At 44.4% G+C, this 17,037-nt stretch overlaps 1 protein-coding gene across 3 annotated transcripts in view; it reads right to left on the bottom strand.

The window, feature by feature from the left end:
- atg5 (ATG5 autophagy related 5 homolog (S. cerevisiae)) overlaps positions 1-17,037 on the bottom strand; it is a 161,502-nt gene that overhangs the window by 103,524 nt on the left and 40,941 nt on the right. For all 3 annotated transcript variants that reach the window (XM_055635006.1, XM_055635005.1, XM_055635007.1), the window contains one exon: positions 15,366-15,528. In XM_055635006.1, coding sequence (XP_055490981.1) covers positions 15,366-15,528 — 163 coding nt within the window. The remainder of the gene's footprint in view (positions 1-15,365; positions 15,529-17,037) is intronic.

Below are 17,037 nucleotides of genomic sequence, written 5' to 3'. Positions count from 1 at the left end.
GTGTGTTCTTTATTATTGTACTGCTGCTGACAACCCAAATTTCCACCGGCCCTGGTTGTGTGGCAATAAATTATATCTATCTATCTATCTATCTGACCTACAAAACCTATACGTCTTTGGAGTGTGGGAGGAAACGGGAGCATTCCGGAGAAAATTCACACGAAAAACATACAAACTCCATACAGACAGCACCCATAGATCAAACCTGGGTCTCTGGCGCTGTAAGGCAGCAACTCTACTGCGGCACCACTGTGCTGCCCTGGCACTGGATGTACCAAAGTATTTCAGTGTGCAAAAAACGACACAAAGTGCTGGAGTAAATCAGTGGGTCAAGCAGCATCGCTGGAGAACATGGATAGGCTTGGATAGAGTGGATGTAGAGAGGATGTTTCCACTAGTGGGAAAGTCTAGGACCACAGCTTCAGAATAAAAGGACGCACGTTTAGAAAGGAGATGAAGAGCAATTTCATTAGTCAGCGAGTGGTGAATCTGTGGAATTTATTGTTACAGAAGGCATTGGAGGCCGCCAATGGATATTTTAAAGGCAGAGATTGACGGATTCATGATTAGTATTGTATTCTTGTATTCAAATTTTATTGTCATTGCCTCACTTTGAGACAACTAAATGAATTTCCCGTACAGCAGTATCAGTGTTGGGGTTTACGGGGAGTTGGCAGGAGAATGGCATACAGAAAGAAATATAAATCAGCTACAACTGAATGGCGGAGTAGACTTGATGGGCCGAATGGCCTAATTCTGCTCCTGTAACTTATGTACTTCTGTTTGTGATTGCGACCCAGTGCTCTCCCCTGCGCTTTGACACTCCAGAAGCTGACCCACTGGGTTACTCCCGCACTTTATGTCTTTTTTATAATCCAGCATCTGCAGTTCCTTGTGTCTATACTTCTGTGTGCATCCTCACTCCCTCTCAAACAGGAGGCATCATTGGTTTAAAAAATGGCTGTATATAAATTATAATTTCTGACAGCAGGTACGTACAATGTTCAAGAAGGAACTGCAGATGCTGGAAAATCGAAGGTCGACAAAAATGCTGGAGAAACTCAGCAACATCTATGGAGCGAAGGAAATAGGCAAAGTTTCGGGCCGAAACCCTTCTTCAGACTGATGCAGGTTTGGGGGTTCGGGAAGAAGAAAGGAAGAGGAGGAGCCAGAGGGCTGAGGGAGAGCAGAGAAGGGGAGGAGACAGCAAGGGCTACCAGGAATTGGAGGAGTCAATGTTCATGTCACTGGGATGCAAACTGCCCAAGCGGAATACGAGGTGCTGCTCCTCCAGTTTCCGGTGGTGCTCACTCTGGCAATGGAGGAGGCCCAGGACAGAAAGGTCGGATTCGGAATGGGAGGGGGAATTGAAGTGCTGAGCCACAGGGAGTATATGTACAAAACTTATCAAGGGCTACAATGGAATATTACAATTTGTTTGAAAACTGTGATGGGTAATTCACCCATTTTCACAACAAAATTGTATTTTAAAATAGCTTTGAAAATGAAAATGATCATGTCCATTGGTAACCTAGGCAACAGTTCTAGTGAGAGGTAAGAATAAGCTTGAACACTGCAACTTTGGGTTGCACCTTCCCACATCTAGTTGGCTCCCACCTGCACCTTTTCCTCGAAGATAGACACACAAAAAGCTGGAGTAACTCAACGGGTCAGGCTGCATTTCTGGAGAAAAGGAAAAGGTGACGTTTCGGGTGGAGACCCTCCTTCAGTCTCAGCCCGAAATCTCACCTGTTCCGTTTCTCCACAGATGTTGCCTGACCCGCTGTGTTACCCTAGCCTTTTGTGTCTATCTTCAGTTTACACCAGCATCTTCAGCTCCATCCTATGCAGCTTTTACACCACAACCTCGGAAACATCTCTGAGGATATGACATGGGCATCACAAGCTGCAGCACTCGTGAGTAAAGCAAGACAATGTCTTTACCACCTCAGGCAATTGAGGAAATTCAGAGTGTCTCTGCAGATCCTCCAGTGCTTCTACTCAGCGGCAGTGGAAAGCATCTTGTCCGGAAATATCATGATTTGGTTTGGGAACTGCTCTGCCCAGGACAAGAAGGCTCTGCTTTCGGCCGAATGCACTATGGGAACTTCACTTGCCCCCCTGCAGGAACTATACATCAGGAGGTGCAACTCCAGAGCCAATAAGATCATGGGAGACCCCTTCCACCCCTGCAACGGACTGTTCCAGCTGCTACGGTCAGGCAAACGCCTCCGTTGCCATGCTGTGAGAACGGAGAGGTTGAGAAGGCGTTTCTTCCCAGAGGCCATTCGGACTGTAAACTCCTATCTCACCAGGGACTAACTTTACTGAACCACTCTACTGCTTTTTTTTATATTGCAGTTTTTTTTCCTTTTTCCTTCCTCCCACAATATTTAATATGTAAAAGAATATGTGATTCTGTTCCACTCTGTTTGTAGTTTGTTGTTTGTTTGTTTGTTTTTTGCACAAAGTCCGCGAGCATTGCCACTTTTCATTTCACTGCACATCTCGTATGTGTATGTGACGAATAAACTTGACTTGAAATACTGTATATCATAAAATCCTGTGACACTTCAAAACAAAAGCAATGAAGCTCAGAATCCATTCAGACCGATGCCTCTTTCCCGCTGGCTCTGCAAATATTTCCACTCCTATGTGCATTGAACCCCAAAGATTCTCCATGTCATCATACTTTTAAAGTTGGACCATGGAGATTAGACTTTTCACCTCATTCTTCCAGTACGATAAATCACTCGCATTTTTCTTCTCCATTTGAATGTGCTTGACGAAGTCACATATATATTCTCTCTATGCCAGCAAGACAAAGGAGATAGCGACCGACTTCAGGAAGTGAAGCGGTACACATAGGTAGGTATACATTCACAGTGCTAAAGTAGAGATGGTTGAAAACATCAAGATCCTCGGAGTCAATATCACCAGCAACTAGTCCTGGACCACCCATATTGAAGCGATGGCCAAGAAGGCCCACCAACGCCTCGAATTCCATGGAAGGATTAGGAGGTTCAGCATGTCCACGACAACTCTCACCAACTTCTACAGATGTGCCTTAGAACGCATTTTATCGGGATGCATCACAGCATGGTTTGGGAACAGCTCCTTCCAAGACCGCAAGAAATTGCAGAGAATTTGTACAGGCAGCCCAGACCATGACACAAACCAACCTCCCTTTAATTTACACCTCACTCTGTCCCGGCAAGGCCAGCAGCATAATCAAGGACGAGTCGCACCCCGGCCACTATCTCTTCCCCCCTCTCCCATCATCCAAGAGGTATGGAAGTGTGAAAACGCTCGCCTCCAGATTCAGAGACAATTTCACCCCAGCTGTTATCAGGCAATTGAACAATCCCTTCCATTGCCTCAGTTTGCACTTCATGCTGCCTCGGCAAGGTCACCAGCGCAATCACATCCCCGTCTCATCCCAGTCACTCCCTCTTCTCCCCTCTCCCATCAGGCAAAAGGAACCAGAGTATGAAAACGTACATCTACAGATTCAGGGATAGTTTCTTCCCAGCTGTTATCAGGCAGCTGAATCATCTAGAGAGCAGTCCTGAGCTACTATCCACAGTACCTCGCTGGAGACCCGGTGACTATTTTTCAACTGAGGGGCTGAGATCGCCCCGACATTGGAAGGCTTGAGGCCCCGACCGCGGGGAGAACAAAGAAGGGAGAAGATTGAACATTTATTTTGCCTTCCATCACAGTGAGGAATGTGGGGGAGTCGCTGTGGTGGATGTTCATGTTAAACCATGTATTTGGGTGTCTTGTTGCTCTTTATTGGTATGGCTATATGACAATCTGAATGTCACTGTGCCTTAATTGGTACATGTGACAATAAACTCACCTTGAAAACCTTGAATGCAATAAAACCGTTCACAATGACAGCTTCTGCATTGACTAAGCATGCAAAGAGTTAACAGGTACACTTCACTCTAAACAGATAATGCAGGAAACACTAGGAACTGCTGGACGCTGGATGCTGAATCTTGAGTAAAGCACAAAGTGTTGCAGTATCTCAGCGGGTCAGGTAGCACCTCTGGAGGGAATGGACAAGCAGCGTTTCGGGTCGGCACCCTTCTTTGTTTTTCTAAAATAAACTCAGATGTCATTTGCTGCCTGATTTTGGGCTTTTTCCCCATATCCCTTGATTCCCTTAGCCCCGAGCTAAATCTAACTCCCTCTTGAAAACATCCCGTGAATTGGCCTCCACTGCCTTCTGTGGCAGAGAATTCCACAGATTCACAACTCTCTGGGTGAAAACGTTTTTCCTCACCTCAGTCCTAAATGGCCGACCCCTTATTCTTAAACTGTGGTTCTGGACTCCCCCAACATAGGGAACATTATTCCTGCATCTCCCCTGTCCAATCCTCTAAGAATTTTATATGTTTCCATAAGACCATAATATCTTATTATCTCGGCTACAGCAGTTAGTGGGCATCTGCGACAGTGCCCTGGGATGGTTCAGGTCCTATCTGGCGGGCAGAACCATGTGTGTTAGCCTTGCTGGGTTTGAATCCTCTTCCGCTCCCCTGTCATATGGGGTTCCACAGGGTTCGATTCTGGGGCCCCTGCTTTTCTCGCTGTACATACTTCCTCTGGGTTCCATCCTTAGAAAGCATGGCATCTCCTTCCACTGTTATGCAGATGATACCCAGCTTTATTTGCCGCTGAGGGGGGAAGATGCCTTTTCTGTAAAATCGCTTCTGTCTTGTTTTGATGACATTAAGTCCTGGTTGGCCCTAAACTTTCTTGGATTTAATGAAAAGAAGACAGAGGTGATTTTATTTGATCCCAATGGCTGCCGTGAACCTCCATTTGTTGATTTAGGTCCATTGTCAAGGTACGTGAAGCCAACAGTTGTGAACCTGGGTTTTAGGATGGACAGTGACTTTAAATTAGATCGCCAAATATGCGCGATGGTTAAGTCCAGCTTCTTTCACCTAAGGAAGCTGGCGAAGGTGAAGCCCATTCTCGAGCGGCAGCATTTTGAGACAGTAATCCATGCCTTTATTACATCTAGGCTGGATTACTGTAACGCGCTCTATTTTGGTGTTGCTCGTTCTTCACTGGCTCGTCTCCAGTTGGTTCAGAATGCTGCTGCTCGCCTTTTAACAGGGACTCGAAAGAGGGAGCACATATCGCCAATTCTGGCCTCCCTACACTGGCTCCCGGTGCACTTTCGGGTTCATTTTTAGTTGCTGTTATTTGTTTTTAAATCTCTGAATGGGCTCGCCCCGCCTTACCTCTCTGAGCTGCTCCACCCATACACTCCTGCCCGGTCCCTCAGGTCAGCTGGTCAGCTGCTCCTGGAGGTACCGAGGTCTAGTCGGAGGCTCAGAGGGGATAGAGCCTTCTCTGTTGCTGCTCCGGCACTCTGGAACACCCTGCCGCTGCACATCAGACAGGCCCCCTCACTGTCCATCTTCAAATCCAGTGTTAAAACGCATTTGTACTCCCTGGCTTTTGACCATGCCTGAGGCTTTGCTTCTGTTTGTGGTGTTTTTGATGTTTCTTTATTTTACATGTCTTTTCCTACTATTTCTTTTGATTGTTATTTTTGGTGTGTATTAACTTTTTTGTCAATGATTAGTGATGTACAGCACTTTGTTGCAGCTATGTTTGTTTTTAAAGTGCTCTATAAATAAAATTATTATTATTATTATTATTATTAAGATCCCCTCTTTAAGAATTGTATATTCATCCTTCTAAATTCCAGCGAATACAAGCCCAGTCGATCCATCCTTTCATAATTTTCACACAGAGAGTGGTGAATCTCTGGAACTCTCTGCCACAGAGGGTAGTTGAGGCCAGTTCATTGGCTATTTTTAAGAGGGAGTTAGATGTGGCCCTTGTGGCCAAGGGGATCAGAGGGTATGGAGAGAAGGCAGGTACGGGATACTGAGTTGGATGATCAGCCATGATCATATTAAATGGCGGTGCAGGCTCGAAGGGCCGAATGGCCTACTCCTGCACCTAATTTCTATGTTTCTATGTCTATGTTTCTGTCATATGTCAGTCGAGTCATCCCGGGAATTAACCTGGTGAACCTACACTGCATTCCCTCAATAGCAAGAATGTCCTTCCTCAAATTAGGGGACCAAAATTGCACACAATACTCCAAGTGCGGCCTCACCAGGGCCCTGTACAATTGTGGTAGGACCTCCTTGCTCCGATACTCAACTTGTAAGTTGCATACTCATGAAACTTAAAATTAATGTGGCAGTTTCTGAATAGAGTTTACAGATTACTAACCTGTCTTATCGTGAAGATTTCCACCACGATTCTTACCAACTTGCATGAAATTAATTGAACTGCAATGCCATCTGATGGAGATAAATAGCATAAAATTCTCGTAACACCTTTCCACTGCCTTCAAAATGTACACAATTCTCCCCATATCTATTATCATTTAGTCTTCTTCTCATCTCTGGCCTTTGTCCACCCATCGGCCTATAACCCCCAGTTGTATCCACCTATCAATTGCCAGGCTTTGTCCTGTACCAGAATACGACACAAAAAGCTGGATTAACTCAGCGGGTCAGTCAAAGTCTCTGGAGAGCAGGGATAGGTGACGTTTTAGGTTGGAACCCTTCATCAGACTGAGAGTCAGGGGAGAGGGAAACTAGAAGTATGATAAGGTTCATAGAAACATAGAAAATAGGTGCAGGAGTGGGCAATTCGGCCCTTCGAGCCTGCACTGCCATTCAATATGATCATGGCCGATTATCCAAAATCAGTATCTCGTTCCGGCTTCTTCCCCATATCCCTTGATTCCCTTCGCCCCAAGAGCTAAATCTAATTATCTCTTAAAAACATCCAGTGAATTGGCTTCCACTGCCTTTTGTGGCAGTGAATTCCACAGATTCACAGCTCTCTAGGTGAAAAGGGTTTTTTTCCATCCTAGTCCTAAATGGCCTACCCCTTATGCTTTAACTGTGGCCCCTGGTTCTGGACTCCCTCAACATCAGGAACATTTTTCCTGCGTCTCCAATCCTTTAAGAATTTTATACATTTCTATAAGATCCCCTCTTACTCTTCTAAATTCCAGCAATACAAGCCCAGTCGACCCATTCTTTCATCATATGTCAGTCCCGCCATCCCGGGAATTAACTTGGTGAACCTACGCTACACACCCTCAATAGCAATAATGTCCTTCCTCAAATTAGGAGACCAAAATTGCACAGAATACTCCAGGTGCGGTCTCACCACGGCCCTATACAATTTTAGTAGGGCCTCCTTGCTCCTAAACTTAAATCCTGTCGCAATAAAGGCCAACATGCCATTAGCTTTCTTAACTGCCTGCTGAACCTGCATGCTTACTATCAGTGACTGATGTACAAGCACACCCAGGTCTCGTTGCACCTCCCCTCCCATTCAGATAATAATCTGCCTTCCTGTTCTTGCCACCAAAGTGGATAACCTCACACTTATCCACATTATACTGCATCTGCCATGCGTCTACCCACTCACCCAACCCAGCACCGAGCCTTGCGGCACCCCACTAGTCACTGCCTGCCATTCTCAAAAGGACCCGTTAATTCCTACTCTTTGCTTCCTGTCTGCCAAGCAGTTCTCTATCCATGTCAATACCCTACCCCCAATACCATGAGCTCTAATTTTGCACACTAATCTCTTGTGTGGGACCATGTCAAAGGATTTTTGAAAGTCCGGATACACCGCATCCACTGGCTCTCCCTTATCCATTCTACTTGTTACATCCTCAAAAAATTCCAAAAGATTAGTCAAGCGTGATTTCCCCTTCATAAATCTATGCTGACTTTGACCGATCCTGTCACTGCTTTCCAAATGGGCTGCTATATCGTTCCTGCCACCGTCAACGTGTTCCCACCACCAGTCACATCTAACACAGAGCTGGTGTGAATGTGTGATCAATGGTTGGCATGGACTCAGTGGGCTGAAGGGCCAGTTGCAGAAGGGCTGTGTCTCCAAAGCAAACTAAAGATTGATGAGGACATTGCGATATAGACGATATCTACGTGGATTTCGCATTCGACAAGGTACTGCTAGTTTGGAAGATTAGATCGCCGAGGATCTAAGCGCTTGTTTCTGTGCCGTTTGTCTCAAACTCTATCAGCCGACAGCTTATCATATTCCAGGAGTGGTTGGCGCAGTCACTTTGGGATGGGAGATTGCAACCTTCACATGGTCTACCCTGTTCCGACTAATGCGATCCACCCGACGTGTTGACTGACAACTAGTTGACCGACAACTAGATGACCGACAACTTTAGGCTGTGCATGCCATATGCAAGAAGAAGAAAAAGCAGTCACTTTGAGCTGCCTGAGCAGGCAGATGAGGCAGGAACGATCACAACGTTTAAGAAACAAATAGGCAGGTGCATGGATAGAACAGGTTTAGAGGGATATGGGCCAAACGCAGGTTTAAAGTGAAGGGGGAAAGGTTTTACAGGAATCTGAGGGGTGACTTTTTCACACAAAGGGTGGTTGGTGGGCGTATGGAACGAGCTGCCGGAGGAGGTGGTTGTGTTAGGGACTATTGCAACATTTAAGAAGCAATTAGACAGGTACATGGATGGGACAGGTTTGGAGAGGTATGGGCAAAAGGCAGGGAGGTGGGACCAATTAGTCGGTGTGGGCAAATTGGGCTCAAGCGCCTGTTCCTCGATATAAAACACCGTGACTATATTTGACCTCCACTGTGGCTGAAGAGCAAGAGGGAAGAGAGCATTTCGCTAATGTTTTGAGTGCTGTACAGTTAAGGCAAAATACAGAAATCAAATGATTGGACTTAGCTCTGGTGAATCTGCTTCACCAGCCAAATGACAAAAATCCCTTTCTCATCGTGTCTCATTTACAATGGAGGGAGAAGGTTTGAAAACTTGTAGATCAATCTCTGCTCCTCAAGCAAGAGGTTTGGTGACTAGAGTGTTAATGTCACTCGTTGAACCGAATCATCTGAGAATCCTTTACTCAGCGTAACGTCAGTTGGTTTATCAAGATGGTAAAAACGAGAATTGGTTCAATCCTGTACACGCCCTTTTAAACATTCTGCAAATATTATGTTTTTTGTGAGCCAACCGTCAGAATCAGTTTTGTTTCTCGTTTCACCTCCAGAAGATACTTGCAGATGTATCGTGGTTCTGAGATTTCATGGACTCAAATGGTACTTTCTTTTCTTTTGTGGTTCTATGTACCGTTTCATAAGTTAGAGATCTTCAAAAAACCTATGCAAAAACCCTATAAAAAGCAATGAAAGATGCGAGATATTCTAAAAGTGTTCTAGCAGTTTCAGAATCAGCTTTTATTTCGTATTTTCAATGCCTGATTTTTCTCAAAAGCAAGGTAACATTCATACTTTCACAAGGCTGTGGCTCCCTTATGTTGCTTTAAGATTTGCATATCGACTTTAGGTGCCACATTTCTAATCGGGACAAGGTTCGAGTTGATATTATACGCTTGTTGGTTGGACAACTAGAGCAGTCCTGGGCTACTATCTACTCATTGGAGACCCTCGGACTATCTTTGATCGGACTTTACTGGATTTTATCTAACACCAAACATTATTCACGTTATTCCTGTTATATATCTGGGACGAGCTCCCGTTATCATGTATCTGTACACTGTGGACGGCTCGATTGTGATCATGTATTGTCTTTCCGCTGACTGGTTGCCGTGCACCAATAGCTTTTCTTTGTACCTCGGTACGTGTGAAAATAAACTGAACTCAACTCAACAAAATGATTCTGCTTTTTTCTTTCATTCCATCATTGCACCACATGAACATAGGAAATAGGTGCAGGAGTAGGCCATCTGGCCCTTCGAGACCACAGCGCCATTCAATATGATCATGGCTGATCATCCACTCAGTATCCTGTACCTGCCTTCTCTCCATACCCCCTGATCCCTTTAGCCACAAGGGCCACATCTAACTTTCTCTTAAATATAGATAAAGAACTGGCCTCAACTACCTTCTGTGGCACAGAATTCCAGAGACTCACCACTCTCTGTGTGAAAAACTCATCTCGGTCCTAAAAGATTTCCCCCATATCCTTAAGCTGTGACCCCTTGTTCTGGACTTCCCCAACTTCGGGAACAATCTTCTTGCATCTAGCCTGTCCAACCCCTTAAGAATGTTGTTATTTTCTATAAGATCCCCCCTCAATCTTCTAAATTCTAGCGAGTACAAGCCGAGTCTATCCAGTCTTTCTTCATATGAAAGTCCTGACATCCCAGGAATCAGTCTGGTGAACCTTCTCTGTACTCCCTCTATGGCAAGAATGTCTTTCCTCAGATTAGTAGACCAAAACTGTATGTAATAACCCTGTACAACTGCAGTAAAATCTCCCTGCTCCTATACTCAAATCCTTTTGCAATGAACAATAATAGATTCAACATACAGTGCCATCCATAATGTTTACGACAAAGACCCATCATTTAGTTATTTGCCTCTGTACTCCACAATTTGAGATTAGTAATTTAAAAAAAATCACATGTGGTTCAAGTGCACATTGTCAGATTTTAATAAAGGCCCTTTTCATACATTTTGGTTTCACCATGTAGAGATTATAGCAGTGTTTATAGTCAACCCCATTTCAGGGTACCATAATGTTTGGGACACAGCAAAGTCATGTAAATGAAATTAGTCATGTTTAGTATTTTGTTGCATATCCCTTGCATGCAATGACTGCTTGAAGTCTGTGATCCATGGACATCACCAGTTGCTGGGTGTCTTCTCTGGTGATGCTCTGCCAGGCCTGTATTGCAGCCATCTTTAGCTTATGCTTGTTTTGGGGGCTAGTCCCCTTCAGTTTTCTCTTCAGTATATAAAAGGCATGCTCAATTGGGTTCCGATCGGGTGCTTGACGGCCAGTCAAGAATTGACCATTTTTTAGCTTTGAAAAACTACTTTGTTGCTTTAGCAGTATGTTTGGGATCATTGTCTTGCTGTAGAATGAATCGCCGGCCAATGTGTGTAGAGGCATTTGTTTGAACTTGAGCAGATAGGATGTGTCTCTACACTTCAAAATTCATTATGCTACTACCATCAGCATTGTATCATCAATTAAGATAAGTGAGCCAGTACCTTTGGCGGCCATACATGCCCAGGGCATAACACCCCCACCACCGTGTTTCACAGATGATGCTTTGGATCTTGGGCAGTTCCTTCTCTCCTCCATACTTTGCTCTTGCCTTCACTCTGAAATAAGTTAATCTTCATCCCATCTGACCACAAGACCTTTTTCCAGAACTGTGGTTGCTCTTTTAAGTACTTCTTGGCAAACTGTAACCAGGCCATCCTATTTATGCGGCTGAAAAGTGGTTTGCATCTTGCAGTGTAGCCTCTGTATTTCTGTTCATGAAGTATTCGGCGGACAGTGGTCATTGACAAATCCACACCCGACTCCTGAAGAGTGTTTCTGATCTGTCGGACAGGGATTTTTCTGTATTATAGAGAGAATTCTTCTGTCATCAGCTGTGGAGGTCTTCCTTGGCCTGCCGGTCCCTTTGCGATTAGTAAGCGCACCTGTGCTCTCTTTCTTCTTAATGATGTTCCAAAAATAAGCCTGACATTTGGTAAGCCTAAGGTCCGGCTGATGTCTCTAACAGTTTTATTCTTGTTTCTCAGTCACATAATGGCTTCTTTGACTTACATTGGCACAACTTTGGTCCTCGTGTTGATAAACAGCAATAAAAGTTTCCAAAGGTGACGGAAAGACTGGAGGAAAGACTAGGTGCTGAGAGCTCTCTTATACCTGCATTAAGGAGGCAATTAAACACACCTGAGCAATTACAAACACCAGTGAAGCCATGTGTCCCAAACATTATGGTGCCCTGAAATGGGGAGGGGGACCATGTATAAACTCAGCTGTAATTTCTACATGGAGAAACCAAAATGTATAAAAATATCCTTTAATAAAATCTGACAATGTGCATTTGAACAACATTTGACTTTTAAAATTACAAATTTGAGGAAGGACACCCTTGTGATTGAGGCAGTGCAGCGTAGGTTCACGAGATTGATCCCTGGGATGGCGGGACTGTCATATGAGGAAAGATTGAAAAGACTGGGCTTGTATTCACTGGAGTTTAGAAGGATGAGGGGGAATCTTATAGAAACATATAAAATTATAAAAGGACTGGACAAGCTAGATGCAGGAAAAATGGTCCCAATGTTGAGCGAGTCCAAAACCAGGGTCCACAGTCTTAGAATAAAGGAATGCCATTTAAGACTGAGATGAGGGAAAACTTTTTCACCCAGAGAATTGTGAATTTGTGGAATTCTATGCAACAGAGGGCAGTGGAGGCCAAATCACTGGATGGATTTAAGAGAAAGTTAGATAGAGCTCTAGGGGCTAGTGGAATCAAGGGATATGGGGAGAAGGCAGGCACGGGTTATTGATTGGGGACGATCAGCCATGATCACAATGAATGGCGGTGCTGGCACGAAGGGCCGAATAGCCTCCTCCTGCACCTATTTTCTATGTTTCTAAATGTCAAATTGTGGAGTACAGAGGCAAATAAATAAATGATGGGTCTTTGTCCCAAAAATTATGGAGGGCACTGTATTACAGGTCTACCACTGATTTTCCGGCACTCTTGAATCCAGAGTAAACCAGCATCTGCAGTTCTTCACTACACAATAACTAACATATTCAATAATGAGCTAACTCTATGTTACCAAACACACAAGCTACAGTAGTTATCCAATAAACCCAATCCCAAATGTCACGAGGATCTCAGATACCTTTACACGGTTAAACTATGAAACAAGAAAAACTAGGCATGTATACCATCAGGGTTATCAAGTGGGCACCTCCCACGTCGAGTTAGGCCCACGCCACCTCAGTAAACCTCAATAGTTAGTTCTGGCATGCCAGAACCACCCCCAATCCAACACCATGTCGGCTGAAAGAGATTAGTTTCGAGATATAACGCGGAAAAACAGGCTCTTCGGCCCACCGAGTCCCAGCTGACCAGCAATCCCTGCACACGACAGTATCCCACACACACTGGGGACAATTTACAATGATACCAAAGCCAATTAACCGCCACAAACCTGTACGTCTTTGGAGTGTGGGAGGAAACTGGAGCACCTCTAGACCATCACCACATGACTGCACTCCACACCCCCAGACCCACCATTCCACAATAGACTTGCGGAAAGAACCCTACACGGGACATGGTCCCCCTTGACTATCAGCGGGACTGTCACTAACAGGTGAGGGGACAGCTTCAGGGTGGTCGAAAAGAAAAGCGCACCCCTCAACCTCCAAAGGAGAAGCCCTGAGCTCCATGACTGCACCCCCGCCCACACAGCAACACCAGGCGGTCACGGGGTGAACGTACAGACTCCGTACAGACAGCACCCGTAGTCAGGATCAAACCCGGGTATCGGATAAGGCAGCAACTCTACAAACTCCGTACAGACAGATTCAGATTCAGATTCAATTTTAATTGTCATTGTCAGTGTACAGTACAGAGACAACGAAATGCATTTAGCATCTCCCTGAAAGAGCGACATAGCAAACAATTTGAATAAATAATAATAAGTGTCCGGGGGGTGGTGATTGGCAGTCACCGAGGTACGTCGTTGAGTAGAGTGACAGCCGCCCGTAGTCAGGATCAAACCCCGGGTCCCGGGTAAGGCAGCACCCAACTAGTGTTTAGCATCAGCAACACCCTGGATGGAGTGTTTTGCTGCACAATGTTGTGGGTACATTCAAGTACCATAGACCTCTACAGGTTCGGAAATGCACATTCTTCAATTATCAGGATTACTAGGTCAGCACGTAATGCGGAACATTTCCAACGTTGAAAACGTTAGCTAGAGACATCCTCAACGTGAAATATAATGAAGACAGGTTCACACGATATACAAATTTCCTGTTGCTTTCCCAAAGTAACATTTTCAGTGAAATAATAAAGCGCTCTCCCTGTGACCGCACGCATTTTCTCCGGGTGCTCCGGTTTCCTCCCACACTCCAAAGACGTACAAGTTTGTCAGTAAATTGTAAGATTGTCCCTAGTGTGTGTAGGATAGTGTTAGCGTACAGGGATCCGCAGGTCGGCACAGACTTGGTGAGCCAAAGGGCCTTTTTTTGCATTGTATCTCGAAAATTCAAAGTCTAAGGTCTATAAAAGTGTACATTGGTCTGAGCTCCAAGGCTTTCAGTTCCCTAGCTGTGGTTCTCTTGAAAGTTACCAACATGACTTCAATTGTTTAATGATGCACTTGAGGTGTTCGATGCGATAGAACTTGTATTTATCCCAGGAGGGAAATTGATCTGCCAACACTCATAATGCACAAGATACTGTACACTGTACAGTATTGTACACAATGCAAGGGCCAGGAAGCGAGCGGGTAAGATCATCTCTGACCCCTCTCACCCTGGCCACAAACTCTTTGAATCACTTCCCTCTGGAAGGCGACTCCGGACTGTCAAAGCTGCCACAGCCAGACATAAAAACAGCTTTTTTCCACGAGTAGTAGCTCTACTCAATAACCAAAAATCTGTAGCCTCCTTTTGCTCTGGTATTTTGTTTGGTTCACGTGTTTGATCAACGGTGTTTTATTATTAATGCTTAGTGTTTTATGTGTCATTCGTAACTGTCACTGTATGTCATGTCAAGTCAAGTCACATTTATTTATATAGCACATTTAAAAAACAACTCTCGTTGGCCAAAGTGCTTTACATTTGTGATAAGATGCTGTCACTTGTGGGCGGAGCACCAAGGCAAATTCCTTGTATGTGAATACTTGGCGAATAAACTTATTCATTCTCATTCTAATTCATTCTTCTTATACATGAAATTCAAGTGACAAGTGGAAAGGATTAGGGATGTGCAAAGATCGGCGATGGGGGAGGGGGGGGATGGGAGGGTGAGGGGAGTCAGTCTACCCCACAACAGAAGGGAGAGGAGTTGTACAGTTTGATAGCCAAAGGGAAAAAAAGGTTCTGTGGTGTTCTTTGCCTGAAGTAGTCGACTACTGAAGCAATTTTACTGCAGGTGCATTCTCAGCTATAACAATTAACCTCTTAAAGGTATTTAAAAATGGGCCATTCAACAACTGCATTCAAAAGAAAACCTCAGATTGCAGATATAGGAAGTGGACATGAATGGTCGTATTTGTCCTCAATATCATGGAGGAAACTTTTCCCGCCTATTATATGGAAATATAACACTATTGTGTCGAGTCCTTGGTTAAAAATAGTAAACAATTGTTCAGGAAAATAACAAATTTGGAAGTGGGAAGTGAAATTGTGGAACAGTTTTCCAGTTATTAGTCTCACACAGGAAGACGGGGACATCTGCGACAAGGCTAGCCAAATAAACAACACCGACATGACAAACAAGGTTACGTACCATTTTGTAAGCCCATCCAAAGCTGCTTGTGATCCTTTTTCTGCATCTCATTGATGACTTGACTTTTGTGTTTTAAGGCATCAGCTTCTTTAATGGAAGACATAAAATGAGCCTCGACCGCGTCTTTCGTGAGGCAATGAAGTATTTCAGTTTCGGGAAAATTCTAGGGAAAGAAAAATATAAGCAGTGCACTCTAAATTAGTAAATGAACTGCTCGTCCCACACATCAGTTCTTGATTGGTGCGGGTGTCGGGGGTGATGGGGAGAAGGCAAGAGAATGGGGTTGAGAGTCAAGTCAAGTCACATTTATTTATATAGCACATTTAAAAAACAACTCTTGTTGGCCAAAGTGCTTTACATTTGTTATAAGAATAGTATAGACAAACAAGCTACATACATATATACAAATAACCCTCGCTCAGTGGACGTCAGGAAAGGCTTGGGAGGATAGATAAGATTTTAGAGAGGGAGAGATAGATCAGCCATGATTGAATGGCGGAGTGGACTTGATAGGCCGAAAAGCCTAATTCTGCTCCTAGAACTTACGAACATTGGCAAAAATAATATATACTTCGCATTAAGCGCTGGAGTGAGTCAGCGGGTCAGGCAGCATCCCCGGATAACATGGATAGTTGATGTTTCAGGACAGGTTTAGTTTAGAGATACAGCATGGAAACAGGCCCTTCGGCTCACCGAGTCTGCACCGACCAATGATGTTCCGTACACTAGTTCTATCCTACACCGCGGGGACAATTTACAGAAGCCAATTAGCCTATAAACCTTCATGTCTTTGGAATGTGTGAGGAAATTTAAAACAGCCGGATAAACCCACGTAGTCACAGGGAGAACGTACAATCTCAGTAGACAGCACCTGTGGTCGGGATTGCACCAAGGGTCTCTGGAGCTGTGTGGCAGAAACTCTTACCGTTGCGCCACTGTGCTGCCTTCAAGCTTGAACAAGAACTCTCGGTTGTTTGTGGCGTTCTCATGTGGCTTAGGAGCCCATTAAAAAAAATAGGCTGATAATGTGGAACACTGTATAAGTGATCTTTTAAAAAACATATTGCGCTCAGGAACTACCCTTTCCCCAAGGGTTCGGTGAGTTCGTCCAGCAATTCGGCAAGACACTCATAATTACCAGATTCAACATTTGGTCAGCACCTCATTTGGGCCTGTATTGTGGGCAAGGTTGGAATTTAGCAGGGAAGAATGCCAGGAGCACAATTTGATTGTTCTTCAGCTGTTGAGTTTGACTTGATTAGACTTGACAATCAGGATTTGGCTTGGTTGTATTTATGCATAGCATGATCTGATTTGATTGAACAGCACGTAAAACACAGCTTTTCACTGTGCCTCAGTACACGAGACAATAATAAATTTACACTTAAACGCTTGTTGGACGTGAATGAGCGAATGCACGCAGGCAGAAAAGATTATGTTGGGCTATGGTGAAGACTAAATAGCCAGGTCTGCTGATGCTTAGAACACAAATGAACAAGATTCAAGACTCAAGAGAGTTTATTGTCATGTGTCCCTGATAGGACAATGAAATTCTTGTTTTGCTTCAACCACTTCATCAAACAAATATTAAGCTAAAATCCATTATTTCCTGCGATAGCTATGAATTTCTGATCCCATCAGACAAAAGGTACAGAAGTGTCAAAACCGACAC

Source organism: Leucoraja erinacea, chromosome 5, assembly GCF_028641065.1.
Source record: "Leucoraja erinacea ecotype New England chromosome 5, Leri_hhj_1, whole genome shotgun sequence".
In the NCBI taxonomy this organism is placed as follows: domain Eukaryota; kingdom Metazoa; phylum Chordata; class Chondrichthyes; order Rajiformes; family Rajidae; genus Leucoraja; species Leucoraja erinaceus.
This window is presented reverse-complemented; position numbering and strand designations above follow the sequence as displayed.